Source organism: Equus asinus, chromosome 2 (assembly GCF_041296235.1).
Source record: "Equus asinus isolate D_3611 breed Donkey chromosome 2, EquAss-T2T_v2, whole genome shotgun sequence".
NCBI classification, from domain to species: domain Eukaryota; kingdom Metazoa; phylum Chordata; class Mammalia; order Perissodactyla; family Equidae; genus Equus; species Equus asinus.
In genome coordinates this window covers 42,159,407-42,179,072 of record NC_091791.1, presented here as the reverse complement: position 1 = coordinate 42,179,072, position 19,666 = coordinate 42,159,407, and the positions used below count along the sequence as shown (strand labels likewise).

Genomic DNA, 19,666 nt, shown 5'->3' with positions numbered 1-19,666 from the left:
GATCTCAGAAATACCCAGGTTTTGGTCTAAAATATTAACAGGGAAGTATTGACTTTAGATAATAACTGTTATACTCTCTTCAAAAGTGAACATTAATCACCTAGACACAACACTAATATGAAGCACGAGGTGATTTCCTTACCACTCAAACCCCTTGGTTCTCTGAGGGTGAGGACAAGCATCAAGGCCTCTGCACACACCAAAGACAGCGCGATGGTGGGTGGAGAAGATGTTTTTGCCCTTCCCAGTTAGGTCTAAACGTGGACAGGCTATTTGCTATTATGGTGCTATATAGAAACATGCTAAAACTTTCAATATTTCTCCTACTGGTCTACCCAGTCTGTGTGCATCCTTCTTGGGTAAAAGCAATGGTTTCTAACATTTTATTTAGGTGGGAGTGGGCATGTAGCCAAACCAGACCCACATAGCACAGACCCCCACGCTCTGCCAACCTATCAGTTGCTTCTGCTCCTTTATAAATTCTGGGACCCTCTGAGAAAGTTCTAAATTTCAAGCTTTAAGCAGGTCAGCATTCTGTTAAGTTTTCATTTTTGGAACCTATGCCCAATGTTTCTAATTCTCTAAGTGTGAAGTGATTCTGACACAGGTGGCTGACATCACTTTGAGGAATACTGTCCCCTCATCAAGGGGTCCAGATATTACGATCCCTGAGAGCAATGTTTTAAATGTACACATTAACTGTTGGCTTTAAGCAATATGTTAAATTTTCGTATTCCAAAAAGAAAACAATAAACCAAAAGGAAGGAAATCTGAATCCCTTTCATGAAGTTTTCTCTGCCTCCCCGTCCAGGATATGCTGTCCCTAATGCAACCGCACCTGTGTCTGCAGCCCAGCTCAAGCAAGCAGTGACCCTCGGACAAGACCTAGCAGCATATACAGCATACGAGGTCTACCCCACTTTTGCAGTGACTGCCCGAGGGGATGGATATGGAGCCTTCTGAAGATATCTTTCTCTTAATTTAACAATAAGACCCACAAAACTCTATATAGAAGTAATAAACCTCTAACCCAGTTCCCTAATAATCATATGTAATACTTTTCCTAAAATGATGCCTTTCCCGAGACTATATAGCTTATACCAATTGTACAATTGTGATAGGAGAATGTTATTCCTACTTAAATCAAATGTTAAGGAGCCCTTTGTCTAATAGAAAGCTAAAGAGATATTGCCCCCCAAAGTTGTCCTTCCAAGGTGCCTGAGTGTCTCGGGAGTATGTTTACAAACTCTGACAGAGCGGAGAGAGATCTTTTCGCTAACAAGTGTTCAGGGGCTGAGCAGACCTGGGCAGTCAGGAACAGTAACAACAGAGCTAAGTAAACTCCAGAGTCTCAGCCCTGTCTCACAGCTGCTTTTGTGATACACAAAATCACAAACAGGCAGAGGGAAGGTAGGAGAATGCTTTTCAAAACATGTTCCCCACTGCCCTCTCTACAGGGCATGTTTACAGGCTGAAGTTTGTGAAACACTGTCCAAGGTTGGATGGAGTCAGCATCACTTCAGTCTGAAAATTCCATCCAGTCAAACTGTCATAGGTCAGGATCTCTCCGTCCCTTGCAGCCCCTGGGGACTTCCTGGAAATTGATGTGATGTGTTGCAGATATGTTTAAAACAAATCCCAGCCCATTGTTTTTTAAACTCATTAGCCCATTCCTCTTTTTCCCTAGAACACGTGCCCTTCTCAAGGATCCCCACAACACAATAATCGTTTCAACTGGAAATGATTTTTTTAATTTGTAAACGTTTTGACTTCTCCGTAATGATTTATCCTCATGTCAGTCTCATTTTGCTCATCTCTAATATCACAAAAAAGTAAATCAAATCTACAGAATATTACTTACGATGCTTTTTCCTATTCACCAAATTGGCTGAAAAGTCATTTCAAACAAAGAGAGAAGTGAGGATTTACTCTCATTTCTTTGGTCTTTTTGTAGCACCCAGACCACCGTCCAGCATTCAGAGACAGTTATATCAACCTGAGTTTAGCCTTGGATTATCTAGACCACTTATATTAAATCTATCAAGAAGCCCTCTACTTTCCTTTCCTTTCCTTTTCTTTTCAATAAGCATCAGACAGCTTTACCATATCTGAGTCCTTTGGTCCTGAAGCTGTCAGAGGAAAACCTTAAATCCATCACAGCTGATTCTTGAAACACTCAGCAAGGGGGTATATGCCAAAATCCCCAAGACTTTTGGGCTGCTTCTCCAGGAACATCTGATGGGGCTGAGGGCGCTACAAAAACTGAGATAGAAAGGAATAGAAGGCACTACTTTCTTGCCATCCTTGTAAATGATTACTTTTTGTTCAAAATAGAAATAATTGAAGTCTGAACACCAAATACCTATTACTCCTACTCCAGTCTCATCGGTAGTTTAAGATACACAGTATTAGAATTTCCATTTTAAAAATCCCTTGGCCCTTTTAAAATTCTACAGGACTCAAGGAAAAATAGAAACACAACAGCATAGAACAATTTGTCATTCAAGAATGGAATTCTGTGATCTGAAATCAGACCAGATTCCAATCAAAATCAGGTAAATTTCAATAACAATTAAAAGTCCTTGTAACCTTTCAGTTCTAATAACTCCAATCAGATATGAAACACCTCAACGCTACCACGAAACCCTGAAAGGGCTCGTGCTTTTAGCTTTAAATTTTGCTCCTCATATTCCCCGGAACAGTGGTTCCCAAACTTGACTGAACATTAAAAGTACCTGGAGAGCTTTTCAAACCGCCAATGCCAAGATCATGTCTCACACCAATTTCATCAGAATGTCTTGGGGTCAGAGCCTGGCATCAATATTTTTGAAAGATCCTAGGTAATTCCAGTGTGGAACTAAGTTTGGGAACTGCTATATTCTTGGTATTTTTACTATATCCCTTAATAGTTTTCTTTTTATTTTACTTTTGTTAAATATAAAAATGAAAGAAAAATTGTCTAACTTAAAAATAATAGCCAAATCATATTTTTACATATATTTATCTCAGAAAAAGTATAAATTTATATATAATTCACATTGGCTTCAAACTAATTCTTGGGTCAAACTAATCCTAAAAATGAGAAAGTGAAAAATTCTGCCTTAAGCAATTCTTAGGTTCAAATTCACACTCCCCCACAGACCTGCTTTTATACTCAAAGAGAGTGATTACACTAGGGGCAGGCAAATTCCTACTCAGTCCAAAACAGCGTTGCAAATTCCAAGAACAAAAGTTTTAATGTTCTTTAAAATCTTTGAAAACAAATGGAAAAGGGCGCTCTGCACGTCCAGTCAATGTGAAATAGATTTGATCCAGAGGAATTTTCAATTTAATCAAATGAACAGACATTAGCTAATACAGGAATCTCTTTATGAGAAAAGTCATTATTCCAGATTAAATCATAATCACTTTTTTAAAAGGTTAAGAGCAAAGACCTAAACATGAAATAATGTCAGTGTATCAAGAAAATTGCCACTGGAAGTGTGTGTCACTTGCTCAAGGAAACACACAAGTATTCATGACATTTACCTCCTGAGACGTAATTTTATCCAACCGAGTAGATGTGGTTTTATCTTTTGCTGAAATTTTACCTCATTCTAGTAAAATCTAGAGACTACTTTGAATTCCACTAGAACATATTCATAGAAAGTGTCAATCTGTCTATGAGACTGAAACTTTAAAAAGTGGCATTTTAAAAAATCAAGTGTAGAACCAAAGGTTTATTTTGCATGATGTTTATATTTTTAGACTTCAGAAATTAGCCCTTATTTAATACCTATCATATGGATAGCGATACACAATATCCATATTTCTGCTATTTCTAACTTGATTGCTTCCTAGAAAAAATTCCTCATAGAAAAAATTAAAATTAGTCAACAAACAAAGTGATAATAACAAAACACCCAAACCAATAATGTAGATACATCTAGTAAATTAGAATTGGGTTTCTCAACTTTGGTAATTAATAGCTTAGTGAGAATTAAAATCAGCCAATGTGACTTAGGAGGAGCTGGAACAGCCGTGAGAGTAGATTCTCTCTGTAAAAACGCTGCCTTCTCTCGAATTGCTGCCCCTCTCTCCCACGCCATTAGAAGAACTAGAAGACCAGCTTTAACCACAACAAAATGTAATTCTCCTAGATGAGTAGTTTGTCCCTCCCAACTCCCACTCAAACCTGTATCATCCCAACCACACTATGTTTGGGTACCAACACCCAAAATGCTGCTAGAAAGCTACCTCGTGTTAAGAAAACATTGACTTCAAAAAATATCTCACAAAAGAGAACATATTTCCAAACCACAGTTCCTTATCTTTTTAATAGTGGATGGAAATTAAATTATAGCTATGCATTGATAGTAGCTATGCAGGAAATTAGCTTTAGTTTTATTTAAAGGTTTTTTTTAAAAAAAAAAAAAAAAGCATTCTTCCAATGGCATAGATTAGCTTTTCATAAATATTGCTTCAATATAATTTTCAGTTTATGTTAATTTTCACTATATTTTTAAATGACTATTTTCTAGTTCTGTTGTGGACAGCTGGGTCACAATTTGAATCCATGGGGACAGGGATAGTTTCCAGGTGACTTTTGCAGAATAAGGGTCAGTAAAGACAGTTAGGATTTTGAGTAAATTGCCTTTGTATTCAAAGCTGTAAAATTTATTATTGTTGCAACTCTAGCCCTATCCAAGATTTCCCAAAAGTGAACAATGTGCCCCAATATTCACATAAAGCCATGATATTACCCCCTCCTGTACTCATATGGAGGTTCCCAAGGGGTGAAAACGCACCTACAATTTAACCTAGAGACTTGACATTTTTTATATTTTGTAGATACATTTTTACATATTGTAGATACACCTGTTAAAGACAAAACTAAGTTACAAATATGACACCATAAGTGAACTTTGTGATAAATACTTTCAAAAGAAAACACGAATAGCATAATTTAGCAATTTTCATATACTTATTGGAAGACAAAGATAAACTAGGCAACAAACGTTCCTACTGGACACGCAACCGTTAACTACAGGATTTTGTTAAACTGATGGTCAAATCTGATGTTGACATTTTACTTCATCCTAGTGACATCTTGAAAATGCTGAGTTTTACAAGACCATATTCATAGAAAAGTGTAATGTATCCAACAGACTATCTGTTTGTATTTGCCAATGTTAGAACAAAGCACCGCAAGTCCTGCTATAATGAATGAAACTACCAGGAAAACGAGATTTCTCTGACACTCATACCCTATTTCTTTACTTAGGGATTAAAATATTTTTTTATTCAGTAAAAAATGGCTTTAAAATATTCTATAGCCCCAAAAGTGTCCAACATTTTAAAAGCCAGCTTTTTCTTAGACTGTTTATACAGAATGTATAGGTTTAATAGGGGCAGCAGTGTATACCTGAACACATAGACTCATTTATGGGAGACTGCAAACTCTATATGACCCCAGTTCTCCTCAGCTTAGTAGGAAAGATAAAAGAAAACCTTATACTTTAGCTAATAGTGAAGGGAAGTTCATAACCAAGCTAGAAGTGAAAAATAATTCGGAAACCAAAAGCTTTCATTCATTCAAAAGTGCCTGGAAGAAAATACAGAACATTTCTGCATCTACCTCCCCCTTGTAGACTTTTCTCCTGTTTTTAGGGGGAAATAAAGAAAAAGAATATGCTTTGTTCTGTCTTAACTTATGTTACTTTGTCTAAGGGGAAGGGAGATACCAAGAAACAGTACTTTAAAGAAAGTAAGCTGCCTGCCGGAACTTCTCTGAGATTGAAGAATATCAACCTCACTCAAAGTGTGGCAACATCTCTCTGGGGTGACAGTACATCTTGTTGTGCCCAGACAGTCCTGGCTTAGGACTGTGATCCCACGTTATAAATATTAATAGGCCCTCTCACTCCCAAATGTGTCCCAGTTTAGACAACAAATTATGCAGTGGCCCCATCTTTATGGCTCTTTTTTTTTTAATGTTGTAGAATTGACTTTATCCTCTCCAGAGCAGATACAGCTTAAACTAATGGACCCAGCTATTCTTTCTGACTGGGGTAGGAGCATAGTAAACAGAGAAGAATGCATCATCTTCTCCTCCATAATTACCCTCAGTCCACTCCCCAACCTAGCTGTCCCTCTACCCAGCCTCTTTCTGGTCCTAATTCTCCTCCCACTGCTCCTGGGCTCTGGGTCCTAAGTTCTGCCTTCAGTTGACAGGGCTAGCAGCCACTAGGCCAGACTGGGCAGGGGACAAGATGAAAGACAGCTCTTGGGGACACGTTTGGCCTATCAAGATCCACAGGCATTAGTAAGGTCCTAGAGCATTTGCTGGTTCCTTTCTTCCTTAAACCAAACTACTTACAACCCAAACCGGAAAGGACTTCTTGTGGAAACTTTCACTTTAAAAAGCACATTGCCTTCTTCCCTTCTGTGTTTTACAAATTTGCTCAAACACTAATTCCCTCACATTTAACTTCACCGTTATGGTTGCTCATGAACTATTCTTCACCAATAATCATCATATAATCCCATATAAAGGTTTGATTATTTTTTAATGGAAAATAATATTGACAGGTATTTTCCTTTTTTATAGAATTTCCTTTTTACTGTTCCTTTATTCTCTTTAGTAATATTGAGAATTAAACAAATTACACAGTTTCTATTGAAATTAACCCATGAAGCTATCCTTCATAGAATGCGTGACCAGTCTCTTTACTATGCACCTACTCTTATGCCAGAAACTATGAATACAAATATATATAAAAATATATGTTTTATTTCTTGCCTTAATGGGGTACACAGTCTAGTGATCCAGTCTACATTTTTAATAACTGAATATAATTACACTTATTTAAGTGCATCAGCTGGCAGGTTTTGTCACTTAGTCAGAATCCCAAAAATAAATCAACTCTGTTCTAAACATTGTTTCCATGATAACTGTCCAACACTAAGTCGGTACAGTAAGCCTTTTTAAAGATGAATTTGACTCTTGGTCTATTATTATTGCTGTTAAGCAAAATGAGTTTTCAAATATTTTCCCCGTGATATTTATATAATCCTGGGGAAGTATAGAAAAATAAGAAAGAAGAAAAAATTTTAGTTAGAGATCCAGAAGCTTTAAAACATGGAATGACAAATTCCCACACTGATTCATGATGTTCATGAGCAGGTATCCATGCTTTTTATTTACTTGAAAACATTTTGGTTATTAACTGTTTCTGTTTTCTACATATACTTGCATTTATAAAATTCAAAAATCTATTTAACAAGCTTACTCATACCTATAGTTTTTGCAATAAATGATTTGCAATGAAGTATACATACTATTTTCGAATTTAAATTTTATTTTGAAACTTGGCATTTCCTAGTGTAATTCTTAAGAGATCTTTGGGCTCACAGGCTACAGATAAGTCTATTTAAATCAATCCATCATTGTCACTGGTTGAAATACTTAATGTAATTAGTGGTATTTTTATTCCTATTCCTTCATGAGTTCTTTCCTTTTTTTCTGACTGCAATATAACCAGATGTTGTTATCCTCTATCTCTTAATGAAAAGCATGCTGTCAGCAAAATGTATGTCTAGTTTCCAGATGTTAAACCACCTCTTGCTTCTTTTCTTTTTTGTTATTATTGACTTTATTTATGTGAAGTTAGTTAGTTGAGGTACCAAAAGAAAGAGACAAAAACAGTATTAAAGAGTGTGCATAAAGCACTTATTTTTGTACTTTGAGTACAATATTTTATAGAACTCTGTGATCTAGCTAAATATACTATGTAACGTTGCAACATTCATTCATTGGGATAGTAATCATTGGTTTGGAGGATATAAATATATCGGGCACCGGAGAATCATAAATCACATGAAATGAGAAATAATGCAACATTGTAATGACTACTGTAATTCCAGGATGGTGAAATTATTGTAATTGAATTTTCAAGTACTATTATAAAGTTTTAAAAAGTATCAACATGAATTGCTGATTTCTTTCTTTCCTGAAAACTAAAGTTTTACTCTTTATAAATACCTGAATATTAATGACCCATAATTACAATATCCTTTGGGTGATTTCTTCACATTTGCATCTTTTACAAAAGTTCCCTCTGGTGCATCTTCTGAGAGTAAATGTAGCTTTTAATAATTAGGTACATTATTTTCCAATCAATAAAGAAAACAAGAGAAATACTCAAAAAGTAAAAACAATGAGAAAACACATGACTCCCAAAAGGTAAGTGGGCTCTGAAGTCAACATTTACCCTGGAAGCCTCTGCTGATCCCTAAAGGATGAGAACAGAGGTCAGCAAACTAACCCTTGAGGATAGCCAGCCACCTACGTTTTGTGGGCCCTTGAGCTAAGAATGATTGTTACATATTCAAAGGACTAAGCTAGGATGTTTTTTACATTTTAAAAAGCTGTTTTAAAAAAAAATTGTGACCAGGACCATAGATAGCTCACAAAGCCTAAAATATTTACTATCTGGCCCTTTACAAAAAGTTTGCCAACTCTGCACTAAGCCAATACCACATATTTTGACTTCTGTTACAGGTAGCACCTCACTTCTAAGTACCAAATTCTGAATTAGATAGGATTAAGTTTGGCTGCAGGTGACAGTACCCAAAATAGCAGTGGTTGAAATAAGATAGCAGTTTATTGTCCCTCACTCAAAAGTCCCAAAAGGCAGTACAATGCTGGCATTGTGCTTCACAATGTAATGAACAGAAGGTCTTCCTTATTGCTTTACTTGCATGGGCTCAGTCTCATAGTCTGAAATGATGGCATTTATATTCCAAATAGAAGGACAGAGGAAGGACAAAGAAAAAGAGGAAAGGACACCTGCTAGCTTTCCCTTAAGGAGATTTACTGGAAGCTGCCACACAGCACTATGGCGTACAGCCCATTGGCCAGAACTTAGGCACATGGCCACACCTAGGTACAAGAGAGGATGAGAAATGTAGTCTTTATCTGAGCAACCATAAAAAAAAAAATTGTTTTACTATGAAAGAATGGAAGAATGAATATTGAGGAAAACTAACAGAGTCTGCCACAAATACCTACGTCATGGGAAAGATGTGAGGACAAAATGAAGTAAGGCATGTGAGATCACCTGGCACTGGGCTTGGCACATGTTAGATGCCTATGAATCTTGGCTCCCCTTCACCAACTAAGAGGAAACTGTTGATTTACCTCAGAATTTCTTGAAGTATTGTTACCCATTGAACATACTGTCCTGGTAGGGACAGTTTCACTGATCCTACCTCTAAATATTCACTCCATTCACACCAATCCTCACCCCTTGAGTACAGGCTGGACCTAGTGGCTCACTTCTAATGAATAGAATATGGGATAGCACTTCTGAGATTAAGTAATAAAAGGTTGTGATTTCCATCTTGCTGGCATCTTGCTGGGTCTTCTTGCTTGCTCACTCTCATGAAGCCACCTGCCATGTTGTGAGCTGTGCTTTGGGAAGAGCTATATGGCAAGGAACTGAAGGCAGCCTCCAGCCAACAGCCTGTGAGGGACTTAGTCTCGCCAACAGCCACGTGATTGGCTTTAGAAGCAGATCTCACCTCCCTAGAGCTCGCCAGAACTGCAGCCTGGGCTGACACATTTACTGAAGATTACGAGAGATTCTGAAGCAGAAGACCACGCTAAATTGCACCTAGTCCTACCCCATGGAAACTGTAAGATAATAAGTGTTGTTATTTTAAGTTGCTAAGTTTCAAGATAATTTGTTGTAAAGCATAGATAACCAATACAACAGTGAAAAGTTGTAAAGTTACAGTGAATGCAAATGTGTTTATCATCTGAGAGTCACTGAAGCTGTTATGCAAAATCAGAGGAACAAATTCAATTTTTAAGTTTATGAATAACTTGCTGTTGTCAGTATGCAGGAGCATGTGCCCAATACTAGGGAGGATGAAAGCTAAGGAAGTTGGATATATCTCATAAGAGGTGCCCAAAAAGGCTGATTGAGTAAAAAGAAAAAAGGAGTCAAGGGACAGATAAAGGGAAGGAGTGAAGGATGGAGGCAAGCAAAAAGGGAAGGAGGAAGGGGTAGAGAAAGAGAAAGGAACATAGTAACTTACTTCTATGCTCACTGTATTTTCCCCCTTTCTCAGCTGGTCCATCTGTCTATCGTTGCTTCAATAAAGGTATCTGGTGAAACATCAAACAGAGACTCCATGTAAGCCTTTCTGGCTGTGGTTCCCAAAAGCTTCAGCAATTCAAAGAATTTATAGGGTTTTTGGAGGAAGTGAAAGAGTAGGAGAAAGTGATTTGTGGTAGAGACAGAGTATCACAGAGAAGCAAGGGGAAGAATGTGTGCCCTCATCCCCAACTAGAATGAGGACAGGGCGAGAGAGCTGAAAGAGATCTAAAAAACCAAGAACATAGGGAATCTGGATGCTGCTTCCATGTAGCATCAACCAGAGGTAACAAGATCTCAGAGCAGATTGGCTGCAGAGCAGGTTCAGGCAGCCTCAAATACAAGTCCATGCCCGAAACATGGCAGGGACTTCTCAAAGGAAATGAAAGGGGCTATAGGGACAGAGACATTGACCTTCTCGGAAGTTATCTCTGTGACTCAATAATGAGGACCAGATCCTCCATTCCCACTGCTATGCAGGATACCAAATATTATAGCACAATCTCAGGAATGGGAGGATGAACCTTGGCAAGATTTTGTTTTTACCTCTTTCACAAGATGGGAGTTTAGTCAAAAATCAAGGTGGGTTACAGAAAAATAATGTGATGTTTTTCTTTCATGCTTGTGTTTGTAGACTCAGACCTGCTACTCGAGCATTCGAGGTCAATCTCAGTGTGGCTCCCATTGTTCTTTTTAATCCCATTAATGCCTTGCAGAGTGGCTAAGAGCACAGACTTTGGAGGCAGACAGAAATGAGTTTGCTTGCCAACTACTAACAGTTGGGAACTTGGGAAAATTACTTAATCTATCTGATTCTGTTTCCTCATCCATTAAACAGAAATTATAACATCTCTCTCCTAGTGTTACTATGAGAATTGACTGAGATTATGTGCATTGGTGTACCCGTCACAGTGTCTGACGTGATAAGAATCAAATAAATAGAAGTCATTATTATTACAAAAGTCTACAAATGGGACTTACGGTTCTGGTGGAAATCTCCCATTTGTCTTCTCTAAGGGACAATTAAAAATCAGGCTCACAGACTTCTGGCACTGTCCAAACTGAAGTAAACCAACACAGTCTATTTCTCCTACTGATTACAACAGAAAATTCTAGCAGGCAGCTGGAGGTGGGAAGTCAAAACTTAAAGATTGATCCATAATGGTAGTGAGTTTTAGGGGGGGAGTGAGGGGGTTTTCCCTTATCTCCTCAGGAATTAATCTTAGGGTGACCTGAGTCACAGAATTATGCAACAAGTATAAATACTGAAACCTCCAAGAGAAAGCCCCCTGTCTAACAATAAGCCCAGGAAAGGAAGCTCTTGAGTGATGAGGATTTTAGGCTGGTTACTTTTAAAACTGCAGATGAGAAGCAGGCTCCGAGGAATGGAATTTGCTTGCTCTTTGAGAGATACTTGCATTTGTGAAGGAAGGGGGGGATGAGCTTGTAGGGACCTGAAATTGGCCACCCCAGGATATGTCTCTTTGGCATCGGGATTGTTTTGGGCTGATTGCTTTTAATAAACTGGGACAGGGAAGGAGGCTCTGGGGAATGGAACTTGCCCTTGTTGGGACACATTTACATTTGTAAGGTAAACCTCTATCTGTAAAAGGTGCCTCCCTCTCTGTACCAGGAAGAAGAAGAGAGATGACCTTGTCCCTAGAAACTCTTCATGGGGAAGGCAAGAACTTAAGTTGGTTACTGTCTGGCAATCTCCTGTAACTGATTTAGGGTGGTGGCTTCTGACCTTTACTTAATCCGATTTGATTTTTGTCTAAAAGTCATGGGATCACCCAATGACCAGACCCCACCTGCACTGATACCATTTTAACTTTTTTTCATGTTCTTTCCTTTGTCTTATAAAGAGATCACTCACATACCCATGCCTTATAAAATTAGCCCTAACCCTCAACTCAAGGCAGCAGCAGTGGCTCCTCCTGCCCGTGGGCCCTGTCCCCATGCAGCAGCCTGACTGCCCATGGGTCCTGTCCCCATGCTATTCCACACTATTCTCTAAATAAAAGAGCACTACCGCCAGATCTTGAGAGTCCAAGAAATCTTTCTTTCGACTCCTCGGCTCACCAACCCCGCATCATTGAGGACCAGACAATGCGAAAGAGAAGGAATCCTTGAGGTTAGGGTTGTCTTTATTCTTTCCTTTTTATTCTCTTTTTTCTCTGCCAGTCCTCCCCCACACCCCACAACCTCATTGCAAGGCTGCACTGCTGCAATGGCAGTGGTGGCAGCAGCAGTACAGGCATGTAAAACCCTAGAGAAAACTCATCTCTCCAGGCAAAGCTACCACAAAAGAGGACCCCGTGCTCTGAAGAGAACGAGTATGGGGGAACCCTCATTTTAACTACTTTCTCCTGCTCCCTTTACCCAGAGAGCAGACCCAATAGCGTAGAACTGCATGAGGACACAGGAAGCTAAAACTCTGAGAGAAACACATCTTTTTAGCCAGAGGAACTAGGAAAAGGAGTCCCTGAAGACAGAACATAAGAGAACTCCCAGAAAGGAGAGGGGAAATTCCTAAATCTGTCTATTAATGGACATAAATTCCAGGTTCACCCCAGGCTACACATACTTGATGAGGATTTTAGGCTGGTTACTTTTAAAACTACAGATGAGAAGCAGGCTCCGAGGAGTGGAATTTGCTTGCTCTTTGAGAGATACTTGCATTTGTGAAGGAAGGGGGGGATGAGCTTGTAGGGACCTGAAATTGGCCACCCCAGGATATGTCTCTTTGGCATCGGGATTGTTTTGGGCTGATTGCTTTTGATAAACTGGGACAGGGAAGGAGGCTCTGGGGAATGGAACTTGCCCTTGTTGGGACACATTTACATTTGTAAGGTAAATCTCTATCTGTAAAAGGTGCCTCCCTCTCTGTACCAGGAAGAAGCAGCGAGATGACCTTATCCCTAGAAACTCTTAATGGGGAAGGCAAGAACTTAAGTTGGTTACTGTCTGGCAATCTCCTGTAACTGATTTAGGGTGGTGGCTTCTGACCTTTACTTAATCCAATTTGATTTTTGTCTAAAAGTCATGGGATCACCCAATGACCAGACCCCACCTGCACTGATACCATTTTAACTTTTTTTCATGTTCTTTCCCTTGTCTTCGTAAAGAGATGACTCACATACCCATGCCTTATACAATTAGCCCTAACCCTCAACTCGGGGCAGCAGCAGGAGCTCTGACTGCCCGTGGGTCCTGTCCCCAAGCACCAGCTCTGCCTGCCCATGGGCCCTGTCCCCATGCCAGCAGGGGCAGCAGAAGCGGCGGCAGCAGAAGCTCTGACTGCCCATGGGTCCTGTCCCCATGCTATTCTACACTATTCTCTAAATAAAAGAGCACTACTGCCAGATCTTGAGAGTCAAAGAAATCTTTCTTTCGACTCCTCGGCTCACCGACCCCACATCAATACTCAGAGAAAAGCTAAAAAAGGCACAACAAAAATTATTGCCAGGGATAAAGAAGTCTATTTTAAAGTGCTAAAGGAATTAGTTTGAGGAAGACACAACAATCCTAAATGTTTATGCACCTAGCAATACAACTTCAAAATATATAAAGCAAAAACTGATGGAATTGAAAGGAGAAATAAACAAATGCATAATTATCATTGTAGATTGAAATATATTTCTCAATAATGTATAGAACAAATTGAGGGAAAATATGGGAAACTTGAAAAACGCTCTCAACTAACTTGACTTAATATTTATAGTCTACTCCACTCAACAACAGCAGAACATATGTTCTTTTCAAGTGCACACAGAATATTTACCAAGACAGATTGTATTTTTGGCCATAAAATAAATCTCAATAAATTTAAAAGAATTTGAGTCGGGGCTGGCCCCTTGGCCGAGTGGTTAAGTTCGCGCGCTCCGCTGCAGGCGGCCCAGTGTTTCGTCGGTTCGAATCCTGGGCGCGGACATGGCACTGCTCGTCAGACCACGCTGAGGCAGCGTCCCACATGCCACAACTAGAGGAACCCACAACGAAGAATACACAACTATGTACTGGGGGGCTTTGGGGAGAAAAAGGAAAAACTAAAAAATCTTTAAAAAAAAAAAAAGAATTTGAGTCATACAGCATACATTCTCTGACAACAGTAGAATCAAATTGAAAATCAATAACAGAAAGATATCTAGGAAATGCCCAAATATTTGGACACCAAATAATGTACTTCCCCAAAAAAATGAGTCAAAGAAAAAAACAGAAAATTAGAACATATTTTGAAGGTAAACTCAACATATCAAAATATCTAGGATACCACAAAAAAGTGCTTAAGGAGAAATTTATAGCACTAAATACATAATTAGAAATAAGATCTCAAATCATTTTTTAAAAGCATAGAGAAAGAGGGAAAACTAAAGCATGTAGAAGAAAGGAAATAATAAAGATGAAAATGGAAATCAATGAAATAAAAACTAAGAAAATCAATGAAACTGAAAGCTAGTGCTTTAATAAGATAAATAATATTAGTGAGCTTCTAGCCAAACTGACCGGGAAAAAAGGAGAAAAGACAAAAAATACTAATACACCACAGTTTCTACAGATATTAAAAAGCTAATAGGAGAATATTATGAACAAAATTTATGAAAATAAATTCAGCAATTTAGATGAAATGGACAAATTCCTTGAAAGACGTAAACTACCAAAGCTTAGACAAAATAGATAATCTGAATAGTCCAACAGCTATTAAAGAAATTGAGTTTGTAGATAAAAACTTTACCACAAAGAAAACTCCATGTCGGGGCTGGCCCCGTGGCCGAGTGGTTAAGTTCGCGCGCTCCGCTGCAGGCGGTCCAGTGTTTCGTTGGTTCGAATCCTGGGCGCGGACATGGCACTGCTCATCAGACCACGCTGAGGCAGCGTCCCACATGCCACAACTAGAAGGACCCACAACAAAGAATATACAACTATGTACTGGGAGGCTTTGGAGAGAAAAAGGAAAAAAAAATTAAAAAAAAAAAAGAAAAAGAAAACTCCATGTCTAGCTGGCTTCACTGATGAATTCTACCAGACATTTAAAGAAGAAATAATACCAATTCTATATAAACTCTTCCAGAAAATTGAAAACGAGGAATATTTCCCTGCCTATTCCATGAGGCCAGGTTTGCCTCAATACCAAAATGTGACAAAGAAACTTAAAAAGATAATGTTATGATCACAACAATGTACAGCCCACTAGGAATTACCAGGAACTTCCTCAAAATGATAAATGGCATCTACAAAAAATCTACAGCCAATATTACGCTAATGGTCAAAAACTCTAGACTGGCCACCTGAGATCAAGAACAAGACTTGGATGTCCAATTCTACCACTTCTATTTAGCAGGTGCTGGAGGTTCTTGCCAGTGAAACAAACCAAGAAAAAGAAAAAGAATCCAGATTAAAAGGGAAGAAGTAACACTGTCTTTATTCACAAACAACACGGTAATCTATATAGAAAATCTGATGGACTCTACAAAAAACCTACTAGAACTAATAAGTAAGTTTAGCAGGGTTTCAGGCTATAAGATCAATATACAAAAATCAATTCTATTTCGATATACTAGCAACAACGAATCCAAAGTTGACATTTTGCAATACTACCAAAAAATATGGAATACTTACTGATAAACCTCACAAAAGATATAAGAGACTTGTACAATAAAAATTAAAAAACATTTCTGAGAGTAGTTAAAGAAAATAATTAAAGAAAACCTAAATAAATGGAGAGACATACCATGTTCATGGGTCAGAAGACTCAATGCTGTTAAAATGTCAATTCTCCCCAAATTGATTTACAGTTTCAATGTAATCCCAACCAAAATCCCAGGAGTCTCATGCAGACATTGATAATTTCTAAAATTTATACAGAAATGCATATAGAATATGCTAACACAACTTTGAAAAGAAGGACAAAGTTTAGGGTCTTACCTGACCTGACTTCGAGACTTAATATAAAGCTAAAGTAACAAGAGATTGTGGTATTGGTGTCAGGATAGTGAAATAGATCAACTGAACAAAATAGAGTCCAAAAATAAACCCACACATATACAAGAAACTGAGTTTCGACAGCAGCTCAAAGTCAATTTAGTGGAGAAAGAATAGCCTTTTCAACAAATGGTACTGGAACAATTGGATATTTATATGTAAAACAATAATCTTCAATCCATACCTCACGCCCTATACAACAACTAACTCAAAATGGATAATAGAATAAAATTTAAAACCTAAAGCAATTAAACTTCTAGAAGAAAAAATAGGGGAAAAATTTTGTGACCCGAGGATAGACAAAGATTTTTAAGATACAACCTGAAAAGCATAATCTATAAAAGAACAATTTGATAAATTGAACTTCATCAAAATTAAAAACTTCTAGTCTTCAAAAGAGAATTAAACAAGCCACAGACTGGGAGAAAATCTTTGCAAAGCATATATCTTATAAAAGATGTGTCCAGAATACATAAAGAACTCTCAAAACTTAACCTAAGAAAACAAACAACCCAATTTAAAAAATGGGCAAAAGATTTGAATGAACACTTCACCAAAGTTGATACATAGATGGCAAATAAGCATAAAAAGACACACAACATATTAGTCATCAGGGAAATGCAAACTAAGGCCGCAATGAGATACCTCTATACATGTATTAGAATAACTAAAATTAAATAGACAGACCATACCAAGTGTTGACAAGGATGTGGAGGAACTGGAACTCTTGCACATAGCTATTGGTAATGTAAGATGATAAAATTACTCTGGAAAACAATTTGGTAGTGTCTTAGAAAGTTAAATGTACACTCATTATATGATCCAGCCATTCCATTTCTATACATTTACCCAAGATAAATGAAAGTATATTTCCATACAAAAACGTGTACATGAGTGTTCCTCTGCTTTATCTGCAATAACCAAAAACCTATCCATATAATGAAATACTACTAATCAAGAAAAAGGAATGCACCATTGATACACTATAACGTGGATGAATTTAAAAATGATTATGCTAAGTGAAAGAAGCCAAACATAAAATAGCACATACTGTATTATTCCATTTTATAAAATTCTGCAAAACACAAAATAATCTATAATGACAGAAAACAGATCAGTTGTTGCCAGAGTTTGGGGTTGAGAAGGGCAGGGGGATTATAATGGAACACCAGGAAACATTTCTGAGTGATGGATGTGTTCACTATCTTGAATGTGGTGATGTTTTCACAGGTGAATAAATATGTCAAAACTGATCAAATTGTGTAATTTAAATATGCACAGTTTATTATATATCAAATATACCTCAACAAAACTGTTTTTAAAAAAGTTAAACATATGCCTCTCATATGATCTAGCAGTTCTATTCCCAGGTATTGACTCAAGAGAAACAAAAGCATAGATTTATACAAAGAGCTGCACTTGAATGTTCATAGCAGCTTTATTTGTAACAGCCAATAATTGGAAAAAGCCCAAACATTTACCAACAGATGCATGAATGGATAAATAAATTGTGGTGCATTCATACAAGGAACGTTGCTCAGTAATAAATAGAATGAACTATTGATACATGCTACAACATGCATAAATCTAAAAATAAGTATGCTAAGTGAAATAAGCCAGATTAAAAAAAGGAGAGAGAGTACATACTATATGATTCTATTTGTACAAAATTCTAGAATGTGAAAACTCATCTAGAGTGAGAGCAAGAAGCAGTGGTTGCCTGGGGGGAGGAGTAGGAGGAATGCATTACCAAGCAGCAGGAAATCTTGGATGGTGATGGATATGTTCATCATCTTGATTGCAATGATGATTTTGTGAGTATATACATGTCAAAAATTATCAAATTGTACAATTTTATTATATGTAGTTTATTATATGTCAATAAGACCTCAATATAAAAACAAAAAAACATACAAAATAGGTATAAAAAAGTAAAAGCAGGGTTATTAGAGAAATCAAGAGATGAGGAATCCGGTGATCTGGGTACAAGAAAGTATTGACAGGAAAAAAAGGAAAGAAAAACAGTATTGGCTCATCAAAATTGCTCTGTAACCATCGCTAAGTCCTCTATCACTGCTAGGCTGCCATTTCTGGTTCTGTGACGTGCAAATGATTGGACTTGATGCTCTTTAATATTTGTTCCACTTCTAACAAGCTATGCTACTATTTTTAATCGTTGACATCAGAGTTCTTCAAAACAGACTTTAAAGAGACTGACAGCTTTCTTAAAAACCTTCAAAATTCATATCAACTAAACAGATAGGCATGGTTCACTCTACACATTTCCTGTCCCCAGGGAAAGGACCACATCCTCCCCAAACTGTGCAGGATCTCTAAACAAGTACCCTAGGCAGTAAAACGTTTTCAAAGGAACTGATTTACTCTTATCTTGGTAGCTCCTATAGGCCTGCAATTCTGCTGACATAATCCCAGAAATAACCTTCTGCTGTTCTAACGAGAACACAACCAGGGAAATCTAAATTTGCGAGATAATTACCCTCTCTGACCTGTTCTTTTCAAAGGCAGCGGGTAGAGTGTGAGCAAATTAGCCTATATCCTCCATCTGGTAGTTATGAAAATTTAAACTCCTGTGTGTGTATACGGTTACATTATAACTTATTAGTACTCAGAGTGAGCTCTCTTGGCTTGCTTTTTCTGATAAGAGCTGGGATAAATCATGACCCTTGGCTTGTCTTACTGATTTCCTGTTAGAGGTTGTGGACTTTATTGTTAGCTTAATGTATCTCTGCTAAGTGCCTTGGGAAACATGTTCCAATGTCCAACCACGGTCCCATCCCCCTAACCAAATTCATGAAATAAAACATTGATGAGATTAAATACCCAATCTAGTGCTGAGCAGATATGAAAGTCAAAATATTCTGAAGTTTGTGATTGAACAGAGCTTAAGGAAGAGCCAGAGGCAGATAATGATCCTTCCCATCTGCTTTGCATAGTAGAAATTTCCTAAAGGTGCATAATCTTGATGTATCTCTGAAGCGTCTGGCTCAAACCCAGGGACCAACCAGGGAATCAAGTGACCTGAGTTCTAGTCCCAGATTTACCACCAAATTAACCTGTTTCCTCCGTCAAACCATGTAAGCTGTCTGGGTGGTCAGTCTCCTCTACAAAATGAGATAAAGTGCTCATGCTCGGTTGCCTTGAGGAACCAGGTGGGTCACCCGAAGGAGGGAGGGGCCCAAGCAGGACTCTACAGAGTAGGATCCAGTGAAGCCTCTGCCTAAATGTATTCAAGTTGCATTAAAACTCAAAAAAATAAAATGTGTATGAAACAAAACTTGCCTGTGACCTGCAGTTTTCAAACTCTGACCTCAAAGATAGCTAGTCCACTCCCGCTCTAAAAGCCTAAGACCGTCCAAGCCAAAGAGCACAGGACCGTGTGTGTGGCAGCTTAGATCAAGTGTGACATCCAGTGGCCTAGTTGGCTAATGACACTTAGAGACTTTCAAATAGCCTGGGGAATTCCGACCTTTTAGGCACTTAATCTTCCTGAAAAGATTTTAGTTGAAGAAAGGGAACTGGAA

At 38.0% G+C, this 19,666-nt stretch overlaps 1 protein-coding gene across 3 annotated transcripts in view; it reads left to right on the top strand.

Annotated features, from left to right (window-relative positions):
* A1CF (APOBEC1 complementation factor) overlaps positions 1-19,666 on the top strand; it is a 161,381-nt gene that overhangs the window by 73,625 nt on the left and 68,090 nt on the right. For 2 of the 3 annotated variants that reach the window (XM_044755058.2, XM_014866739.3), the window contains exon 12: positions 812-1,965. The exons of the other annotated variant lie outside the window; for it this stretch is intronic. In XM_044755058.2, coding sequence (XP_044610993.1) covers positions 812-963 — 152 coding nt within the window. In that variant the 3' untranslated portion in view covers positions 964-1,965. Of the gene's footprint in view, positions 1-811; positions 1,966-19,666 lie in introns of those variants that run through there. 3 annotated transcript variants of the gene reach the window in all.